This window comes from Lipotes vexillifer, unplaced genomic scaffold, assembly GCF_000442215.2.
Source record: "Lipotes vexillifer unplaced genomic scaffold, Lipotes_vexillifer_v1.1 scaffold1299, whole genome shotgun sequence".
Classification (NCBI taxonomy): domain Eukaryota; kingdom Metazoa; phylum Chordata; class Mammalia; order Artiodactyla; family Lipotidae; genus Lipotes; species Lipotes vexillifer.
This window is the reverse complement of record NW_006783635.1, coordinates 450,829-470,737: the sequence shown is the minus strand read 5'-3', so window position 1 is coordinate 470,737 and position 19,909 is coordinate 450,829. Positions and strand designations below refer to the sequence as shown.

At 37.8% G+C, this 19,909-nt stretch overlaps 1 protein-coding gene across 1 annotated transcript; it reads left to right on the top strand.

The window, feature by feature from the left end:
* Positions 1-17,313: 17,313 nt before the first annotated feature.
* Positions 17,314-18,664, top strand: LOC103089446 (heterogeneous nuclear ribonucleoprotein A1-like). Its single transcript, XM_082931045.1, is given in 3 exon segments — positions 17,314-17,757; positions 17,978-18,293; positions 18,432-18,664. Coding segments are annotated over 3 exon segments (993 nt in total).
* Positions 18,665-19,909: the final 1,245 nt, after the last annotated feature.

Genomic DNA, 19,909 nt, shown 5'->3' with positions numbered 1-19,909 from the left:
TCCATAAGAGCACCCCTAAGTAAATGATAACTTCTAGAAACCTAACTCCTGCCAGGGTCATCAGCTTCATTTCAGCAGTGGTACTCTGAAGGGACTGAGAACCAGAGAACCAGGTAGTGCCACAACCTCTAATTCAACCAGTCAAGGTGAAGCGTGTATTATAACCAGAAATCAGTTGAAGGACAGAGAGGCTGACTGATACTAGATATTAGGTATGAACCTGTTGTCACAAATCCAGATTTTCAAGCAAGTCTTGACTGGAAATGTCTCAAAGGTCTAGAATCTAAGTGGGTGAGTCATTTGGCTCAAGTGACAATAAGTCAAAACAAGGCGCTATGGATTTGTTACTGAGGAAAAGTTTATTTCAAATTGGAGTCCTTTATGAATATTCTATCAAGGAACTAGAGTTTAGATCAGGCTTTGAAAATGGGAGGGGGATCTCTGCAAGTGATAATGACCTGAGTGTGCCTTCAGTACCTTCCAAGAGAGAAACCCCTCACTTCTTACTACTTCCTCCCTTCTTTCACACTGTTTTGCACCTAATCAGTCACCAAACCTGTCAATACTGCCTCTTCAGTATTCCCCAAGGCCATCATTTCCTTTTACATCCTTACTGCCATTACCTTATTGCAGGCACTCATTTGATATTCAAACTATGACAATAACCTTATTTTATTTAATTATCCATAAGGTTGCATTTTTGTTTTGCCCATTTTCACATATAAATCTTTGCTTGTTTGGAATTTGTTTTCATGTAAAAAATGAATAAGTGATCTCAATCATTTTTTTTTCTCATAATGGTTTGCCAGTTGTCCCAATATAATTTATCAAATAGTGCATGTTTCTCCACTGATTTCAATGCTGATTTGGCCATAGACTAACTTCCTATGCATATTTGTCTCTAATTTGGATTCCTTTCATTCATCATTTTGCCAATCTTTGTATTGATTTCTGTTTTAATTGGAATCGAGATTTACAATGTATTTTGACTTATGACATTAAAGCTGTCTTTTCATTACTTCTCCATTTCAAGGTTGCCTTTCCTATTTTTTAAGATGGAACTTAGAATAATTATGCCAATTTTAAACATCACTGGGCCTTTAATTGGAAGTGCATTGAATTTGTAGATTGAGAATGGGAAAATTGCCATCTTCACAATCTTCCCTCTTCCCTCATCTCATGCTAGGTAAGTTTCTTCATTTGCTTGTTCTTTCATGTAAGTTGGTTGCTTCAGGTTTACCATTAAAAAACTGTATCTTTTATTAGATTACTTATATTTGTTTGAATCTATTGCAATTGTGAATGGGATATTTTGGTTCTATTTTCCTTTTGTTTTTATTATGAGAAAGCTATTGACTTTTGTATTTTTTAAATAACTGTTAAACTTTCTGAACTTTCCTATTATGTACATTAGTAAGTCAATAGATCTTGTTAGGTTTCCCAGAAATGCAATTGCATTATCTTCATGGCATTATTATTTTCTACCTCTGTCAAAGCTTGACCTCAAAAGTAGAAATCATAAAAGAAAAGACTGGTTAGTTTAACCACAATTTTTCAACAAAAATTGAAATCTGAAATTTAATAAATAATTTTATTTATTATTTATATGCTATTTATTTTATTATTTATATGCTATTTATTTTATTTATATGCTAAGAGCTATGATGAAAAAATAAGAAAAAAGACAACTACATCAATGGAAAAATGAGCAAAGAACACAAATATTTAATTCCCAAAATTTGATCACAGATAGCACACATATGACAAGATATTCAACCCCATAGGTAATGGAAAATCATGAAAATGAAATGATATACTTTTTATCCTATAATTTTGGCAAAGGTTAAAAATATCAATATTAGTGACTATGAGGTGAGGGGAAGGGGTACTCTCATACAATGCTGTAGGAAATAGATATTGGTATAACATTTGGAGAAGAATCTAGCAACAAGATACAAAATTTATAGTGCATATCTCTTTAACCCCGACTTCCTTTTCAGTTAATTTTTCTCTACAACTATTCAGGAAAGTGTATAATAACATGTACTCTGTGGATATTTGACAGAAGTTTTTATAACAGCAACAAGTAAATGTCCATCCATACGAATTGGTTAAATTAATGACAGTATATGATAACAGAGTACTCTCTAGCCATTTAAATAATAATGTAGAGCTATATTAATCCACATATAAAAGCATTCAGAAATTTTATGCAGCAATAAAATAACATGTTTATTATAATCCTACTTCTTTATTTTTATATTTGTATACTGTCTTAGTCCGTTTGGGCTGCTGTAACAGGATACCATAAATTGAATGGCTTATAAGCAGCAAACATTTATTTCTCATAGTTCTGGAGGCTAGAAAGTCCAAGATTATGGTGCTGGCAGATTTGGTGTCTGGTGAGGGACTGCTTCTTGGATGACATCTTTTCCTCTAACTTCACATGGCTGAAGGGCAAGGGAGCTTTTTCAGGCTGCTTTTATAAGGGTACTAATTATCTCCCAAAGGCCTCACTTAATCCCCTCTCAATGACACCATCTCTTAACATCATCACCTTGGGGGTTGGTTTCAACATATGACTATTGAAGGGACACAAACATTCAGACCATAGCATAGAGTCATAAAAGTTTCCAAAGCTGCAACCCTTATTTAAAATCATTTTAGTTTCTTTTCACTGGGAACCTATGCAAACTCTTTATTATGTCCCACCATCCACTTCCTGGCTGCCCTGGTCAAATCTGGCTTCACTCTGCCTCTGCAATCTTAAGTCACTATGTTCAGCCACACTGGGATGTCCAGACACCCCAACTCTTTCAAGTCAGTACCTTTATCTGCTCATTCTTCCACCTGAGCTGTTCTTATCTTGCTGATGGCCTCCTTTATGTCTCAGTTGAAATACCATTCTTTATCTCTATGTAAACCACCCCAGTCTGTACCAGTGCATACTTTTCACTCCCCTCCATGGCACTTGTTACAACTTGCAATTGTTTCTGTGTTGAGTTGACTTTACTATCCACCTCTGTCACTATACTTGAAGCACAATGAACCCAAGGACCATAAAATTTCTCATTCATCACTGCCTGACACATATTAGATGATCAATAGATATTTTTCAATAAATGAATACGCATGAAGAAATATCTGTAGATATTTCCTGAAATGTTAACAATGCTATCTCTTGGTATTGGGATTTGTGGTGATTTGAAAATTTCTTATTTATATACTTCTTAGGTATTTCTGTATTGAAATGATAATGATTATATTTGCATTTCAAGTTACATGTTCTATTTCTTTTTTTTTTGAACTTTTGAATTTTATTTTATTTATTTTTTTATACAGCAGGTTCTTATTAGTTATCTATTTTATACATATTAGTGTACACATGTCAATCCCAATCTCCCAGTTCATCCCCCACCTCCACTTTCCCCCCTTGGTGTCCATACATTCGTTCTCTACATCTGTGTCTCTGTTTCTGCCCTGCAAACTCGTTCGTCTGTACCATTTTTCTAGGTTCCATATATATGCATTAATATAGGATATTTATTTTTCTCTTTCTGACTTACTTCACTCTGTATGACAGTCTGTAGATCCATCCATGTCTCTACAAATGACCCAATTTCATTCCTTTTTATGGCTGAGTAATATTCCATTGTATATATGTACCACATCTTCTTTATCCATTTGTCTGTCTATGGGCATTTAGGTTGCTTCCATGATCTGGCTATTGCAAATAGTGCTGCAATGAACATTGGGGTGCATGTGTCTTTTTGAATTATGGTTTTCTCTGGGTATATGCCCAGTAGTGGGATTGCAGGGTCATATGGTAATTCTATAAACTCAAAATGTATTAGAGACCTAAATGTAAGACCAGACACTATAAAACTCTTAGAGGAAAACATAGGAAGAACACTCTTTGACATAAATCACAGCAAGATCTTTTTTGATCCACCACCTAGAGTAATGGAAATAAAAACAAAAATAAACAAATGGGACCTAATGAAACTTAAAAGCTTTTGCAAAGGAAAGGAAACTACAAAGAAGATGAAAAGAGAACCCTCAGAATGGGAGAAAATATTTGCAAATGAATCAACGGACAAAGGATTAATCTCCCAAATATATAAATAGCTCATGCAGATCAATATTAAAAAAACAAACAACCCAATCCAAAACGGGCAGAAGACCTAAATAGACATTTCTCCAAAGAAGACAAACAGATGGACAAGAAGCACGTCAAAAGCTGCTCAACATCACTAATTATTAGAGAAATGCAAATCAAAACTGCAATGAGGTACCACCTCACACCAGTTAGAATGGGCATCATCAGAAAATTTACAAACGACAAATGCTGGAGAGGGTGTGGAGAAAAGGGAACCCTCTTGCACTGTTGGTGGGAATGTAAAGTGATACAGCCACTGTGGAGAACAGTATGGATGTTCGTTAAAAAATATGTTCTATTTCTAATTATGAAAATATCTGTTCACTTATTTACACATACATATATATAAATCAAAATGTATATATGTTATATATGAATATATATATAGAAGGAGAGTGTGTGTATGTGTCTAGTTTTAAAATGTGCATGTGATAAATACCCCTCCATAGCTTACAATGGAATTTTACTCAGCCATAAAAAAAGAATGAAATAATGCCATTTACAACAAATGAATGGACTTAGAGATTACCGTCCAAAATGAACTAAGCCAGATAGAGAAACACAAATATCATATGACATCGCTTATATGTGGAATCTAAAAATAAGATACAAATGAACTTATATATGAAACAGAAATAGATCCACAGACATAGAAAACAAACTTATGGTTGCCAAGAGGGAAATGGAGGAGGGAATAAGGAGTTTGAGATTAAAATATACACATTACTATATATAAAATAGATAACCAACAGAGACCTACTGTATAGCACAGGGAACTATACTCAAAATTTTGTAATAATCTATAAGGGAAAAGAATCTGAAAAAGAATATATATATTATATATTATATATATATATACTATATATATAATATATAATATATATATTATATATATGTATGTGTGTGTATATATATATATATATATATATACTGAATCACTTTGGTGTACACTTAAAACTAACACAACATTATAAATCAACTATATTCAATAAAAAAAGAATTTTAACATTGTGTATACATGTGTGTGTGTCTAGTTTTAAAATATGCATCTGATCACTACTCCTCCATAGCTTAACTCACAATTACTTACAGAATAAATTTTAGGGGCTTCCCTGGTGGCGCAGTCGTTGAGAATCTGCCTGCCAATGCAGGGGACATGCGTTCTAGCCCTGGTCTGGGAAGATCCCACATGCCGTGGAGCAACTGAACCCGTGCACCACAACTACTGAGTCTGCGTGTCTGGAGCCTGTACTCCGCAACAAGAGAGGCCGCGAGAGCGAGAGGCCCACGCATCGCGATGAAGAGTGGCCCCCGCTCACAGCAACTAGAGAAAGCCCTCGCACAGAAACGAAGACCCAACACAGCCCAAAATAAATAAATAAATTTAAAAATAAATAAATAAATAAATACTCCTGTTAAAAAAAATTTTAAACACTTTAGCATGACATTCAAGTCCCTTACAAAACTGCTTCAGTGCCCCATTTAAGTCTTACATTCTGTAGATTCATTCCTTCTGACAGTTCACCCTGAGCTTGAACCACAGTGGAAAGCATCCCTGTCCTGGGTGACACACGGCACTCATCCATTTCTGCACTCCCGCTCACATTTCATCTTCTGGTGGAATGTTCTTCTCTATCTTTTTTGCCTGAAGATCTCTCATTTTAGTTCTATCAATAAGGTAGCCTTGGGCTCCCTAAAGAGTGTATTCCTAGTGACCTGCATAGTCGATTCCACCTCTAGAATGTGAACTATTAAAGGCCAGGGACCTTATCTTTTTCTACTTCAGTTCTGCAGCCTAGATGGTGGCATACAGTAGGGACTTGTTTTTTCTTTTTAACTGATCAAGTTGTAAGTAAATTTTACAAAGAATGTTCTAGTTACTAGTTTCATGATAATTAGTCCCAAATCAGTAAACTAAAACAACAATCATTTTATTATCACTTACTGTTTCTCTGGGTTGGGAATTAGGAAGGGCTCAGCTAAGTGATATTGGGACACTGTCGTTTGTAGTCAGACAGTAGGTAGAGCCAGGGGAGATGGAGCAGCTGCCTTATCATCTCTCCCTCTTTTCATGGGGTCTTTAGCTTCCCCATGTCATTTCCCCACATAGATAATGGCATATAGTAGTTACATGCTCATATACCAATAGTTTGGTATATTTGCTGATAGTTTGAGTTTCTTCATAGCCTGGCATTTTCAAAGCAGATCAGCTGATTACATGCCAGCTCAGGGCTCCACAGGTAAAAGTCCCAGCTAACACAGTGGATACCTCGTCATTTTCTGTGATCTAGCCTCAGAAGAGGCAGATCATCTCTGCTGCATTCTATTGGTTAAAGCACTAAAGCCAGCCCAGATTCTGGGGGAGGGGCTATAGATCCCACTTCTCAACAGAAGAGTCTCAAAGAATTTATGAAGACATTTTAAAGTCACCACAGAGAGTCTTATATCTGATACCTGCACCCCATACAAAACCCTCTTCGTACAAGGATCAAAGGACCTGAGTATTTCACACACTGAAATTACTAATCCTTAATGCAAGAACTATGTTATTAGCTTAAACTGAGTGCATCCTCTTTGCAAACATGATTTCAGCCTGCTTAGAAGAAAAGAAGCAAAAGAAAAAAAAAAAAACAATCTCAGGAGGTGATAAAAATGAAGCTTTGATGTTGATAATTTACAACTGATGTAGACATTGCTAATTTCTGCTTTTATCAATAGCTGTGCTCCCATTTTTAGACACACAGAAATCAAAGAATTCTGCTAGTGAAGGAATCCCTCTTTTGATCTGGAAGCTGCTACTAAGGTAGATGTGTTGAGGTTTAGTTCATAAATCTTACAGCAAGCAGGAATTATAGAGCTCTCTGAGTCCAAATGTGTCTACAGGCTCATTTCCCCATTCCTTGTACCAGAGACAGGGCTCAAGCAGTCAGGTAGAAAAAAAGTTTGGACTGTTTCCTGTGAGAAATTGGAGATCCCACCTCAAGCTAGAGATTCAGCCATTTTTGGAGGGTCCAAATGGAAAAGGGGACTAAGAGTTCAGAGAAATGATCTGAGGCATTGAATTTTGCTAGGGGATGACACAAGGGATGGAATAAGTCACACCGTTACATTAAAAAAATGTTAGATTGGGAGTTTGGAACTGAAATGTACACATTGCTATATTTAAAATAGATAACCAACAAGGATCTACTGTATAGCACAGGGAACTCTGCTCAATACTCTGTAATCACCTAAATGGGAAAAGAATTTGAAAAAGAATAGATACATGTATAACTGAATCACTTTGCTGTATACATGAAACTAACACAACTATAATAAACTACACTCCAATAAAATTAAAATTTTTAAAAAAGAAAAAAAATGCATGTATAGATTTATGTTTTGTTTGGAGGGCTGTCCTCTAGAAGTGGGATTCAACAACCAAACATTTGCTGACCCCTTAATTGTAGGAAGCTCCCAACCTGATTCAGGTTGGCTGCAAAGAGCACACCATCTGGCTGGTTGGAGAGCCTCCTGCCTTTTCTGGGAGCAAGGTTGAGCATCGGAGCTGGGAACTCAGCAGAAACCTTCAGAATGCAGAGTCTATCTCGAAGGTTATGGACCAGGCACAGCACATTGTCCCATGCATGAATACATACACACAGGCATGCTGGCTTTGCACTGAGAAGAGCCAAGGAGATATGGCTGCACAACAGGAAAGAGAGCTTTCCCATGTGAAATCAGGCCATACTGTCTGGGATTGGAATAAACATCTCAGCAGCTTCAGTTCTACCAGCTGCCATCCCATTAATTGAGTAGTTCATGTCATTTTATTTTCTTCAAATGAAGGTGATTTATAAAAATTACAACCAAATGAAATATAGTTTCTCACCTTTACAAAAACCCCCCAAAAGTCAATACTTTGAAAATCAATAAACTAAGCAGTTATTATATTCAGGGCCTGGTTTATCTGTAGGAATTAGGGTAGTAAACATCAGTACTGTGGTTGGCAGACCTACTGTGTGCCAGACACTGTGCACAAGAAGAGCTGTTTGTGGGAGATGTTACTTTTCTAATTTTATGTTGAGAAAACTGACCTGGAGAGGTGAGTCAATTTCCCAGAGGTTATACGGTATGGATAGTGTGTCTAGGAGTCAAGCATGGACCTGTTTTGACCTCTACATGCCTGTCCTTTCCATTATAACACAACTTTTCTAGCTTTAGGCATCTGACAGAAAAGCTTGGTTCAATTTATATGTCTAAAGAATATAAGTAGATGGATAAATGTTTTCTTTCTTCTATTATTTTTTTTCTTAATCAATAGCAATGTAGAGTGGAATGAACATCTGAGTTGCGTTCTGGCTGCACTATTCATTGCCACTAAGTCCTTGGATAAGTTACTTATTTTCCCTTTTTGAGCCTATTTTTCACCTTTAAAATGGAAATAATAACTCCTGCTATACTTACACGTTGAGATTATTATAAGATAAAACATTGCATAGGAAAGCATGTTGCAAACAGATGATTCCAGATAACTATTTTTTTTTAAATAGGTGAATTTTATTTTATATAAAGTATACCTCAATAAACCCACTTTTTTTTAAAATTTAGCAAGGTAGTACTTTATTTATTTATTTATTTAAACGAGTTTCAAAAGTTTTTTTTTCAATTGGGGTATAGTTGTTTCACAATGTTGTGTTAGTTTCTACTGTACAGCGAAGTGGAGTTCTCTGTGCTATATAGCAGGTTCTTATTAGATTCCAGATAACTCTTGATTGAAATTCTGTCCTAATAGTCATTTGAACATATGTTGGATCTATTTCTGACCCATGGACCTCTTTGGGGGCTTGGTTTTCAAGAGATACATTGTTCACTGTAGATGGAAAGGTGTGTGGAGAGACACTATGTGTTGTCATTCCTACATACAAAGTAAAAGTTGGGAGACCAATATTAGACATTATGTGTGAATGAAATAAATAAGCCATATATATGGTAACAGAGAGACAAGAGATACAAAGACAGGACCTGACCTTTTCTGTGAATGGACCTGAAGCTTTGATGGCCAGTGGCCAATGGGAAGGGAGTGAACTGTGCTCATTGAAAGATTTGGATCCAAATACATAGAAACTGCTGCGGGAACTGAATGGGAAACATTTGTGCTGGATTTTGGTAGCTCTTGTAATAGATCGTGACTGCAATTTTGTGATGAAGATCACACATAAGAGCTTTCTTAATGTGAACCTGAAGTCCCAGGCAAGCAACCACAGAAAATAAGTGATTAAACTGAAAGTTAGATAATTGTGTCCTTGAATATTCATTGGCCCTTTTTCTATTTCTGAGATAATCTGGTTATTAAATGACATCAAAGAGATAGAGCCACAAATAAGGGCATGTATACCACCTCTCCTCCTATCCCAGAAGCTTAATTGTGAATGGAAAGTTCTGGTTTAAGTCACAAATCTCAAAGATAAGAGATGGGACAGGTAAGCACCTAGAATTGGAAACATCTTATTTTGGCTTGTTGGGAAGGGTGGGATCATAAAGATGAGAGGACTAGGGTTTATTGGGCCTTGATCTTAAAAGCACAGATGTACCCAGGTAGTACTTGGAACACACCTGTGATTCATCCCATATAAAACATAGTCATGCAGTTTGCTTGTAGCATTTCTGAGATGGTGGTCCATACTCCATTCTTCCACTGTTCAGCCTCAAGCAAGCCATTTAGCTCCTCCCAGCCTTGGGTTCAGATTTGTAAAATGAGGACAATGTTCTCTTTCTTGCAAGAATGTGAAGTGGATTAAAGGAGGTATGTGAAAAACATGATCTGGTAAATTGTAGGTTCATGAAAATTACTGGTTTTCTCTTCCCTTTTGTTACCTCTTTCTGTAACATCATGCTAAATGAAAGTTTGGAGCAGTAGGGAATACATTTCTCAGAATCCATGTCTATATTTTTCCAGGAACTGGGTACAGCCACAGGTTCATAATATATGATGCATTCAGCTCAAGTCTTACTAAATGGAGCAACTCTGTACCAGGATCTAACTATACCTGGAATTCTCTACAGCCTGAGAATGATTTCATATGGCACTGGATTGGGGCAGCTCTTTGAGGCTCTACATATAAATATAATGATTTATGTAAATATCTTTTCTATCACAATATTACAAGACTGTGGGATTTCATTTGCATACCCCAGATGATCTCATTATACACTATTTTATCTCCCACTTTCTGTCCCCAGTTAATTGGGTCCTATGATATTAAGCTGTCTGAAAAGGCAGTCTCTGCTTCTGAATTTCAGATTTTAGCTTACAAGTGAATTGCTGCTAATAAAGTGATGTTATATGTAGATAGGAAGCACAGGAGGCTCCCTGGAGGCCTTATCTACTTCCTTAATATCTTTTAAGCCAACCTTTTGGGGTCTTATCTGCCTATGCATGGAACTCCAATAAGCAATATACCTAAAGCCACCTCCTCTCCTCATTAAGTTGATTCAATTTTAACTTTCCCATCAGGATGCTCTGTCCCAGTGAACATTTGGCCTCATCGCCTTTTATATTTCCAGCTGTCAGTTTGAAAAACGGTGACTGTCTATCTGCCTTTCCCATTTTGCAGCATCAGCAGAACTAGCCAGGTGCTTCCTGTTTGCAGAAGACTTGCCATCATCTTCTACAAGAGGTGCTGAATCTGCACAGCTAGCCAAGTTCAGCAGATGGCTGGCAGGGGATTCAGCCCGGGATTACGCTGGTTGAAAAAACACAGGCATAGAATGTGTGCTCCAGGCACCACCAGAGAGTGAGTTCCCACTTGGACAAAGCAGCTCATCAGAGGAGGCCACGTGGAAGATGATAAGAAGAACCTGGGTGGGGGGGATGGGTGAAGAGGAAGAGGGAGGGCCATGAAGAGTCTCTTTCAGGCTCATGCCCTGTTTGACGAGTGAAAAATATGCCAATTTTCAATTCTAGAAGTATTGGCCACTTACCAATACTTACTTTGTCAAAGAACTTGTGGAGACCTGGGCTCTTTGGTGGGGCTAATGAAAGACTCTGGGAGGGCTCACACCAAGGAGTACTTCCCAGAATTTCTGCTGCTAGTAGCCTTGTCTCCATGGAGAAAGAGAGCCACCCACTGCCTCTTCAGGAGACCCTCCAACACTAGCAGGTGCTTTGCCGTGTGGATGAAAGGCTCTTGGTGCTGCAGCCAGGAGTCAGTGCTGTGCCTCTGATGTGGGAGAGCCAAATTCAAAACACTGGTCCACAAGAGATCTCCCAGATCCACGTAATATCAAATGGTGAAAATCTCCCAGAGATCTCCATCTCAGCACCAACACCCAGCTTCACTCAACGACCAGCAAGCAACAGTGCTGGACACCCTATGCCAAACAACTAGCAAGACAGGAACAAAACCCAACCCATTAGCAGAGAGGCTGCCTAAAATCATAATAAGGCCACAGACACCTCAAAACACACCACCAGACGTGGACCTGCCCACCAGAAAGACAAGATCCAGCCTCATCCAACAGAAAGCAGGCACTAGTCCCCTCCACCAGGAAGCCTACACAACCAATGGAACAAAACTTAGCCACTGGGGGCAGACAACAAAAACAATGGGAACTAAGAACCTGCAGCCTGTAAAAAGGAGACCCCAAACACAGTAAGATAAGCAAAATGAGAAGACAGAAAAACACACAGCAGATGAAGGAGCAAGATAAAAACCCACCAGACCTAACAAATGAAGAGGAAATAAGCAGTCTACCTGAAAAAGAATTCAGAATAATGATAGAAAACATGATCCAATATCTTGGAAATAAAATATAAAGAAAATGCAAGAAACATTTAACAAAGACCTAGAAGAACTAAAGAGCAAACAAGCAACGATGAACAACACAATAAATGAAATGAAAAATACTCTAGAAAGGATCAATAGCAGAACAACTGAGGCAGAAGAATGGATAAGTGACCTGGAAGATAAAATAGTGGAAAAAACTACTGCAGAGCAGAATAAAGAGAAAAGAATGAAAAGAACAGAGGACAGTCTCAGAGACCTATGGAACAACATTAAACACACCAACATTTGAATTATAGGGGTCCCAGAAGAAGAGAAAAATAAAGGGACTGAGAAAATATTTGAAGAGATTATAGTTGAAAACTTCCCTAATATGGGAAAGGAAATAGTTAATCAAATCCAAAAAGCACAGAAAGTCCCATACAGGATAAATCCAAGGAGAAACACAAAACACACACTAATCAAACTATCAAAAATTAAATACAAAGAAAACATATTAAAAGCAGCAAGGGAAAAACAACAACACACAAGGGAATCCCCATAAGTTTAACAACTGATCTTTCAGCAGAAACTCTGCAAGCCAGAAGGGAGTGGCAGGACATATTTAAAGTGATGAAGAAGAAAAACCTACAGCCAAGATTACTCTACCCAGCAAGGATCTCATTCAGATTTGATGGAGAAATTAAAACCTTTACAGACAAGGAAAAGCTGAGAGAGTTCAGCACCACCAAACCAGCTTTATAACAAATGCTAAAGGAACTTCCCTAGGCAAGAAACACAAGAGAAGGAAAAGACCTACAATAACAAACCCAAAACAATTAAGAAGATGGGAATAGGAACATACATATTGATAATTACCTTAAATGTAGGTGGATTAAATGCTCTCACCAAAAGACACAGATTGGCTGAATGGATACAAAAACAAGACCCATATATAAGCTGTCTACAAGAGACCCACTTCAGACCTAGGGACACATACAGATGGAAAGTAAGGGGATGGAAAAAGATATTCCATGCAAATGGAAACCAAAAGAAAGCTGGAGTAGCAATTCTCATATCAGACACAAGAGACTTTAAAATAAAGACTATTAGGAGAGACAAAGAAGGACACTACATAATGATCCAAGAAGAAGATATAACAATTGTAAATATTTATGCACCCAACATAGGAGCACCTCAATACATAAGGCAAATACTAACAGCCATAAAAGGGGAAATAGACAGTAACACATTCATAGTAAGGGACTTTAACACCCCACTTTCACCAATGGACAGATCATTCAAAATGAAAATAAATAAGGAAACACAAGCTTTAAGTGATACATTAAACAAGATGGACTTAATTAATATTTATAGGACATTCCATCCAAAAACAACAGAATATACATTTTTCTTAAGTGCTCATGGAACATTCTCCAGTATAGATCATATCTTGGGTCAAAAATCAGCCTTGGTAAATTTAAGAAAATTGAAATTGTATCAAATATCTTTTCCGACCACAATGCTATGAGACTAGATATCAATTACAGGAAAAGATCTGTAAAAAAAAACAAATACATGGAGGCTAAACAATACAGTACTTAATAATGAAGTGATCACTGAAGAAATCAAAGAGGAAATTAAAAATTACCTAGAAACAAATGACAATGGAGACACAATGACCCAAAACCTATGGGATGCAGGAAAAGCAGTTCTAAGAGGGAAATTTATAGCAATACAATCCTACCTTAAGAAACAAGAAACATCTCGAATAAACAACCTAACCTTGCACCTAAAGAAATTAGAGATAAGAACACAAAAAAACCCAAAGTTAACAGAAGGAAAGAAATCATAAAGACCAGTTCAGAAATAAATGAAAAGGAAATGAAGGAAATGATAACAAAGATCAATAAAATTAAAAGCTGGTTCTTTTAGACGATAAACAAAATTGATAAACCATTAGCCAGACTCATCAAGAAAAAAAGAGAGAAGACTCAAATCAATAGAATTAGAAATGAAAAAGGAGAAGTAACAACTGACACTGCAGAAATACAAAGTATCATGAGAGATTACAACAAGCAACCCTATGCCAATAAAATTGACAACCTGGAAGAAATGGACAAATTCTTAGAAAAGCACAATATTCTGAGGCTGAAGCAGGAAGATATAGAAAATATAAACAGACCAATCACAAGCATCGAAATTGAAATTTTGATTAAAAATCTTCCAACAAACAAAAGCGCAGGACCAGAAGGCTTCACAGGTGAATTCTGTCAAACATTTAGAGAAGAGCTAACAGTTAACCTTCTCAAACTCTTCCAAAATATAGCAGAGGGAGGAACAGTCCTGAACTGATTCTATGAGGCCACCATCACCCTGATACCTAAACCAGACAAAGATGTCACAAAGAAAGAAAACTACAGGCCAATATCACTGATGAACATAGATGCAAAAGTTCTCAACAAAACACTAGCAAACAAAATCCAACAGCACATTAAAAGGATCATACACCATGATCAAGTGGGGTTTATTCCAGGAATGCAAGGATTCTTCAGTATATGCAAATCAATCAATGTGATACACCATATTAACAAATTGAAGGAAAAAAAAACATATGATCATCTCAATAGATTCAGAGAAAGCATTTGACAAAATTTAACACCCATTAATGATAAAAACCCTGCAGAAAGTAGGCATAGAGGGAATATTCCTCAACATAATAAAGACCATATGTGACAAACCTACAGCCAACATTGTCCTCAATGGTGAAAAAATGAAAACATTTCAACTAAGATCAGGAACAAGACAAGGTTGCCCACTCTCACCACTCTTATTCAACATAGTTTTGGAAGTTTTAGCCACAGCAATCAGAGAAGAAAAAGAAATAAAAGGGATCCAAATCGGAAAAGAAGAAGTAAAGCTGTCACTGTTTGCAGATGACATGATACTATACATAGAGAATCCTAAAGATGCTACCAGAAAACTACTAGAGCTAATCAATGAATTTGGTAAAGTAGCAGGATACAAAATTAATGCACAGAGATCTCTGGCATTCCTATACACTAATGATAAAAAATCTGAAAGGTGAAATTAAGAAAACACTCACATTTACCATTGTAACAAAAAGAATAAAATATCTAGGAATAAACCTACTCAAGGAGACAAAAGACCTGTATGCAGAAAATTGTAAGACACTGATGAAAGAAATTAAAGATGATACAAATAGATGGAGAGATATACCATGTTCTTGGATTGGAAGAGTCAACATTGTGAAAATGAGTCTACTACCCAAAGCACTGTACAGATTCAATGCAATCCCTATGAAACTACCACTGGCATTTTTCACAGAACAAGAATAAAAAAATTCACAATTTGTATGGAAACACAAAAGATCCTGAATAGCCAAAGCAATCTTGAGAATGAAAAACGGAGCTGGAGGAATCAGGCTCCTTGACTTCAGACTATACTACAAAACTACAGTAATCAAGACAGTATGGTACTGGCACAAAAACAGAAAGATAGATCAATGGAACAGGATAGAAAGCCCAGAGATAAACCCACGCACATATGGTCACCTTATTTTTGGTAAAGGATGTAGGAATATACAGTGGAGAAAGGACAGCCTCTTCAATAAGTGATGCTGGGTAAACTGGACAGGTACATGTAATAGCATGAGATTAGAACATTCCCTAACACCATACACAAAAATAAGCTCAAAATGGATTAAAGACCTAAATGTAAGGCCAGAAACTATCAAACTCTTAGAGGAAAACATAGGCAGAACACTCTATGACATAACTTACAGCAAGATCCTTTTTGACCCAGCTCCTAGAGAAATGGAAATAAAGACAAAAATGAACTAATGTGGCCTAATGAAACTTAAAAGCTTTTGCACAGCAAAGGAAACCATGAACAAGACCAAAAGACAAACCTCAGAATGGGAGAAAATATTTGCAAATGATGCAACTGACAAAGGATTAATCTCCAAAATTTACAAGCAACTCATGCAGCTCAATAACAAAAAAGCAAACAACCCAATCCAAAAATGGGCCCAAGACCTAAATAGACATTTCTCCAAAGAAGATATACATATTGCCAACAGACACATGAAAGAATGGTCAACATCATTAATCATTAGAGAAATGCAAATCAAAACTACAGTGAGACATCATCTCACACCGGTCAGAATGGCATCATCAAAAAATCTAGAAACAATAAATGCTGGAGAGGGTGTGGAGAAAAGGGAACACTCTTGCACTGCTGGTGGGAGTGTAAATTGGTACAGCCACTATGGAGAACAGTATGGACGTTCCTTAAAAAAACACAAATAAAGCTACCATATGACCCAGTAATCCCACTACTGGGCATATACCCTGAGAAAACCATAATTCAAAAAGAGTCATGTACCAAAATGTTCATTGCAGCTCTATTTATAATAACCAGGAGATGGAAGCAACCTAAGTGTCCATCATCGGATGAATGGATACAGAAGATGTGGCACATATATAGAATGGAATGTTACTCAGCCATAAATGGAAACAAAATTGAGTTATTTGTAGTGAGGTGGATGGACCTAGAGTCTGTCATACAGAGTGAAGTAAGTCAGAAAGAGAAAGACAAACACCGTATGCTAACACATATATATGGAATCTAAGAAAAAAAATGTCATGAAGAATCTAGGGGTAAGACAGGAATAAAGACACAGACCTACTAGAGAATGGACTTGAGGATATGGGGAGGGGGAAGGGTAAGCTGTTACAAAGTGAGAGAATGGCATGGATATATATACACTACCAAACGTAAAACAGATAGCTAGTGGGAAGCAGCTGCATAGCACAGCGAGATCAGCTCAGTGCTTTGTGACCACCTAGAGGGGTGGGATAGGGAAGGTGGGAGGGAGGGAGATGCAAGAAGGAAGAGATATGGAGACATATGTATATGTATAACTGATTCACTTTGTTATAAAGTAGAAACTAACACACCATTGTACAGCAATTACACTCCAATAAAGATGTTAAAAAAATAAAAAATAAAAAAATAAAATAAAAGGCAGTCTACAGCTGTATTTAAAAAAAAAACTCCAACTAAAATAATAATGTGTAAATGACTTGAAACTATTGATCATATCTATAGTTCTATATAAAACAATGGGCATGCACAATGCACATACGGGATAAAATTGCCATAAGTCCTGTTGGACAACCTAGAATTGACTTTCAGTCCTTGCCAAGCATTCTACTAGACTAACCCCCTAAAAGGAAAGAAAGAACTGGGGCTTTTAAGATCTGGCATCGAGGGACATGATGGATCCAGGGTAGCAATGTTACTTCTTAAAGGAATAGTGTTCTGCTTTCTGCCCATGGAAGCCACCAAGTAGGCATCATTAAAGTCTCCCCCCCTACTGCTCTCATGTCTAAGTCAGAGTCTCCCAAAGAGTCCCAACATCTGTGGAAGCTCTTCATCAGAGATCTGAGCTTTGGAACAACCAATGAGAGTCTGAGGAGCCATTTTGAGCAAAGGGGAATGCTCATAGACTATGTGGTAATGAGAAATCCAAACACCAAGCCCTCCAGAGGCTTTGGGTTTGTCACATATGCCATTGTGAAGGAGGTAGACGCAGCCATGAATGCAAGGCCACACAAGGTGGATGGAAGAGTTGTGGAACCAAAGAGGGCTGTCTCAAGAGAAGATTCTCAAAGACCTGGTGCCCACTTAACAGTGAAAAAGATTTTTGCTGGTGGCATTAAAGAAGACACCGAAGAACATCACCTAAGATATTATTTTGAACATTTGGGAAAAATTGAAGTGATTGAAATCATGACAGACCAAGGCAGTGGCAAAAAGAGATGCTTTGCTTTCATAACTTTTTTTTTTTTTTTTTTTTTCTTGCGTTATGCGGGCCTCTCACTGTTGTGGCCTCTCCCATTTGCGGAGCACAGGCTCCGGACGCGCAGGCTCAGTGGCCATGGCTCACGGGCCCAGCCGCTCCGCGGCATGTGGGATCTTCCCGAAACGGGGCACGAACCCGCGTCTCCTGCATCGGCAGGCGGACTCTCAAGCACTGCGCCACCAGGGAAGCCCTGCTTTCATAACTTTTGATGACCATGACTCTATAGATAAGATTGTCATTCAGAAATACCACACAGTGAATGGCCATAACTGTGAAGTAAGGAAAGCCCTTTCAAAGCAAGAGATGGCTAGTGCTTCATCCAGCCAAAGAGGTCGAAATGGTTCTGGAAACTTTGGTGGTGGTCACTGAGGAGATTTTGGTGGGAATGACAACTTTGGTTATGAAGGAGACGTTGGTGGTCAAGGTGGCTTTGGTGGCAGCTGTGATGAAGGTAGATATGGTGGCAGTGGGGATGGCTATAATGGATGTGGTAATGATGGTGGTTATAGAGGAGGTGGCCCCGGTTACTCTGGAGGAAACAGAGGCTATGGAAGTGATGGACAGGGTTATGGAAACCAGGGCAGTGGCTATGGAAGGAGCAGAAGCTATGACGGCAATAAAAATGGAGGAGGCGGAGGCAGCTTTTGTAGTGGTAGTGGAAGTAATTTTGGAGGTGTCAGAAGCTACAATGATTTTGGCAATTACAACAATCAATCTTCAAATTTTGGACCCATGAAAGGAGGAAACTTTGGAAGCAGAGGTTCTGGCCCCTATGGTGGTGGAGGCCAATACTTTGCCAAACCACGAAACCAAGGTAGCTATTGCAGTTCCAGCAGCAGCAGCAGCTATGGGAGTGGCAGAAGGTTTTAATTACTGCCAGGAAACAAAGCTTAGCAGGAGAGGAGAGACAAGAAGTGACAGGGAAGCCACAAGTTGCAACAGATTTGTGAACTCAGCCAAGCACAGTGGTGGCAGGGCCTAGCTGATACAAAGAAGACATGCTTTAGACAATACTCATGTGTTTGGGTAAAAAAACCTCAAGGACTGTATTTGTGACTAATTGTATAACAGGTTATTTTAGTTTATGTTCTGGGGAAAGTGTAAAGCATTCCAACAAAGGGTTTTAGTGTAGTTTTTTTTTTTTTTTTGAACCCATGCTGTTGATTGCTAAATGTAATAGTCTGATCATGATGCTGAATAAATACCTTAAAAAAAAATTATGGAAATCCACATATACCTGATCCCCTGTCTTAAATTCCCTTTTTTCTCCCTTCACCACGTTCACTCATACTTGTCTGAAAATGCTGAGTTCAGATGTCACCTTCCTTTTCCACCTCTACATCCTCATCATGGGAGCGGTGCCCTTTACCTACACTCACACACACACCTACGCTCAGCCCCATCTTCACACATGCCACGTTGAGCTGTGACTGTTGACTTGCCTGCCTTTTCCACCTGATGTCAAACCATTCAGTTTATTCATTTCTGCATCCCTAATGCAAGGCTTTGGTATAAAATGGAGAGATGCATTGAGGTAATGACCAACCCTACAAGGACCACAGTGTCTGACAACTGTGTGAAGACCTCCATCAAGGTCATCCAGGTTAAATAAAGGACATCTTGAGCCATGGTACCATTATGCTAAGCCTGGCACTATACCTGACAAGTGGTAGGTTTTAAATCAAGTTTTCTTGACTACATGAACAAATATTTGAACAAACAGATGAATGAATGAACAGCTGAACAAAGGGATGAATGAATGGTTTTCACTGAATTTCTGGCTTTACCGTGAAGCCTGCCAAAAAAGGAGATAAGGCATTACTTTAGATAAAGCACCAGTTGGAAAACACTGGCATAGATTAGTAAAAATCGATGAATCCAAGTCCCTCAGAGTAACATAAATAAGACGAAAAAAAGAGAGAAAAATGTATATTCTTGGGGAAGGTAGTTTCTATGTAATGCCAAATGTGTGCATGAAAATGCCTTTTCCATCCCCTAAAGACCATTTTGGTATTTGAACTTCTCTTTACAGAGAGATCAGTGACCCCTGTATTTGTGTGTTATATGAACATTGCAGTTAATATATGGAATTTGTGCTGAGCATGGACAGTGCTT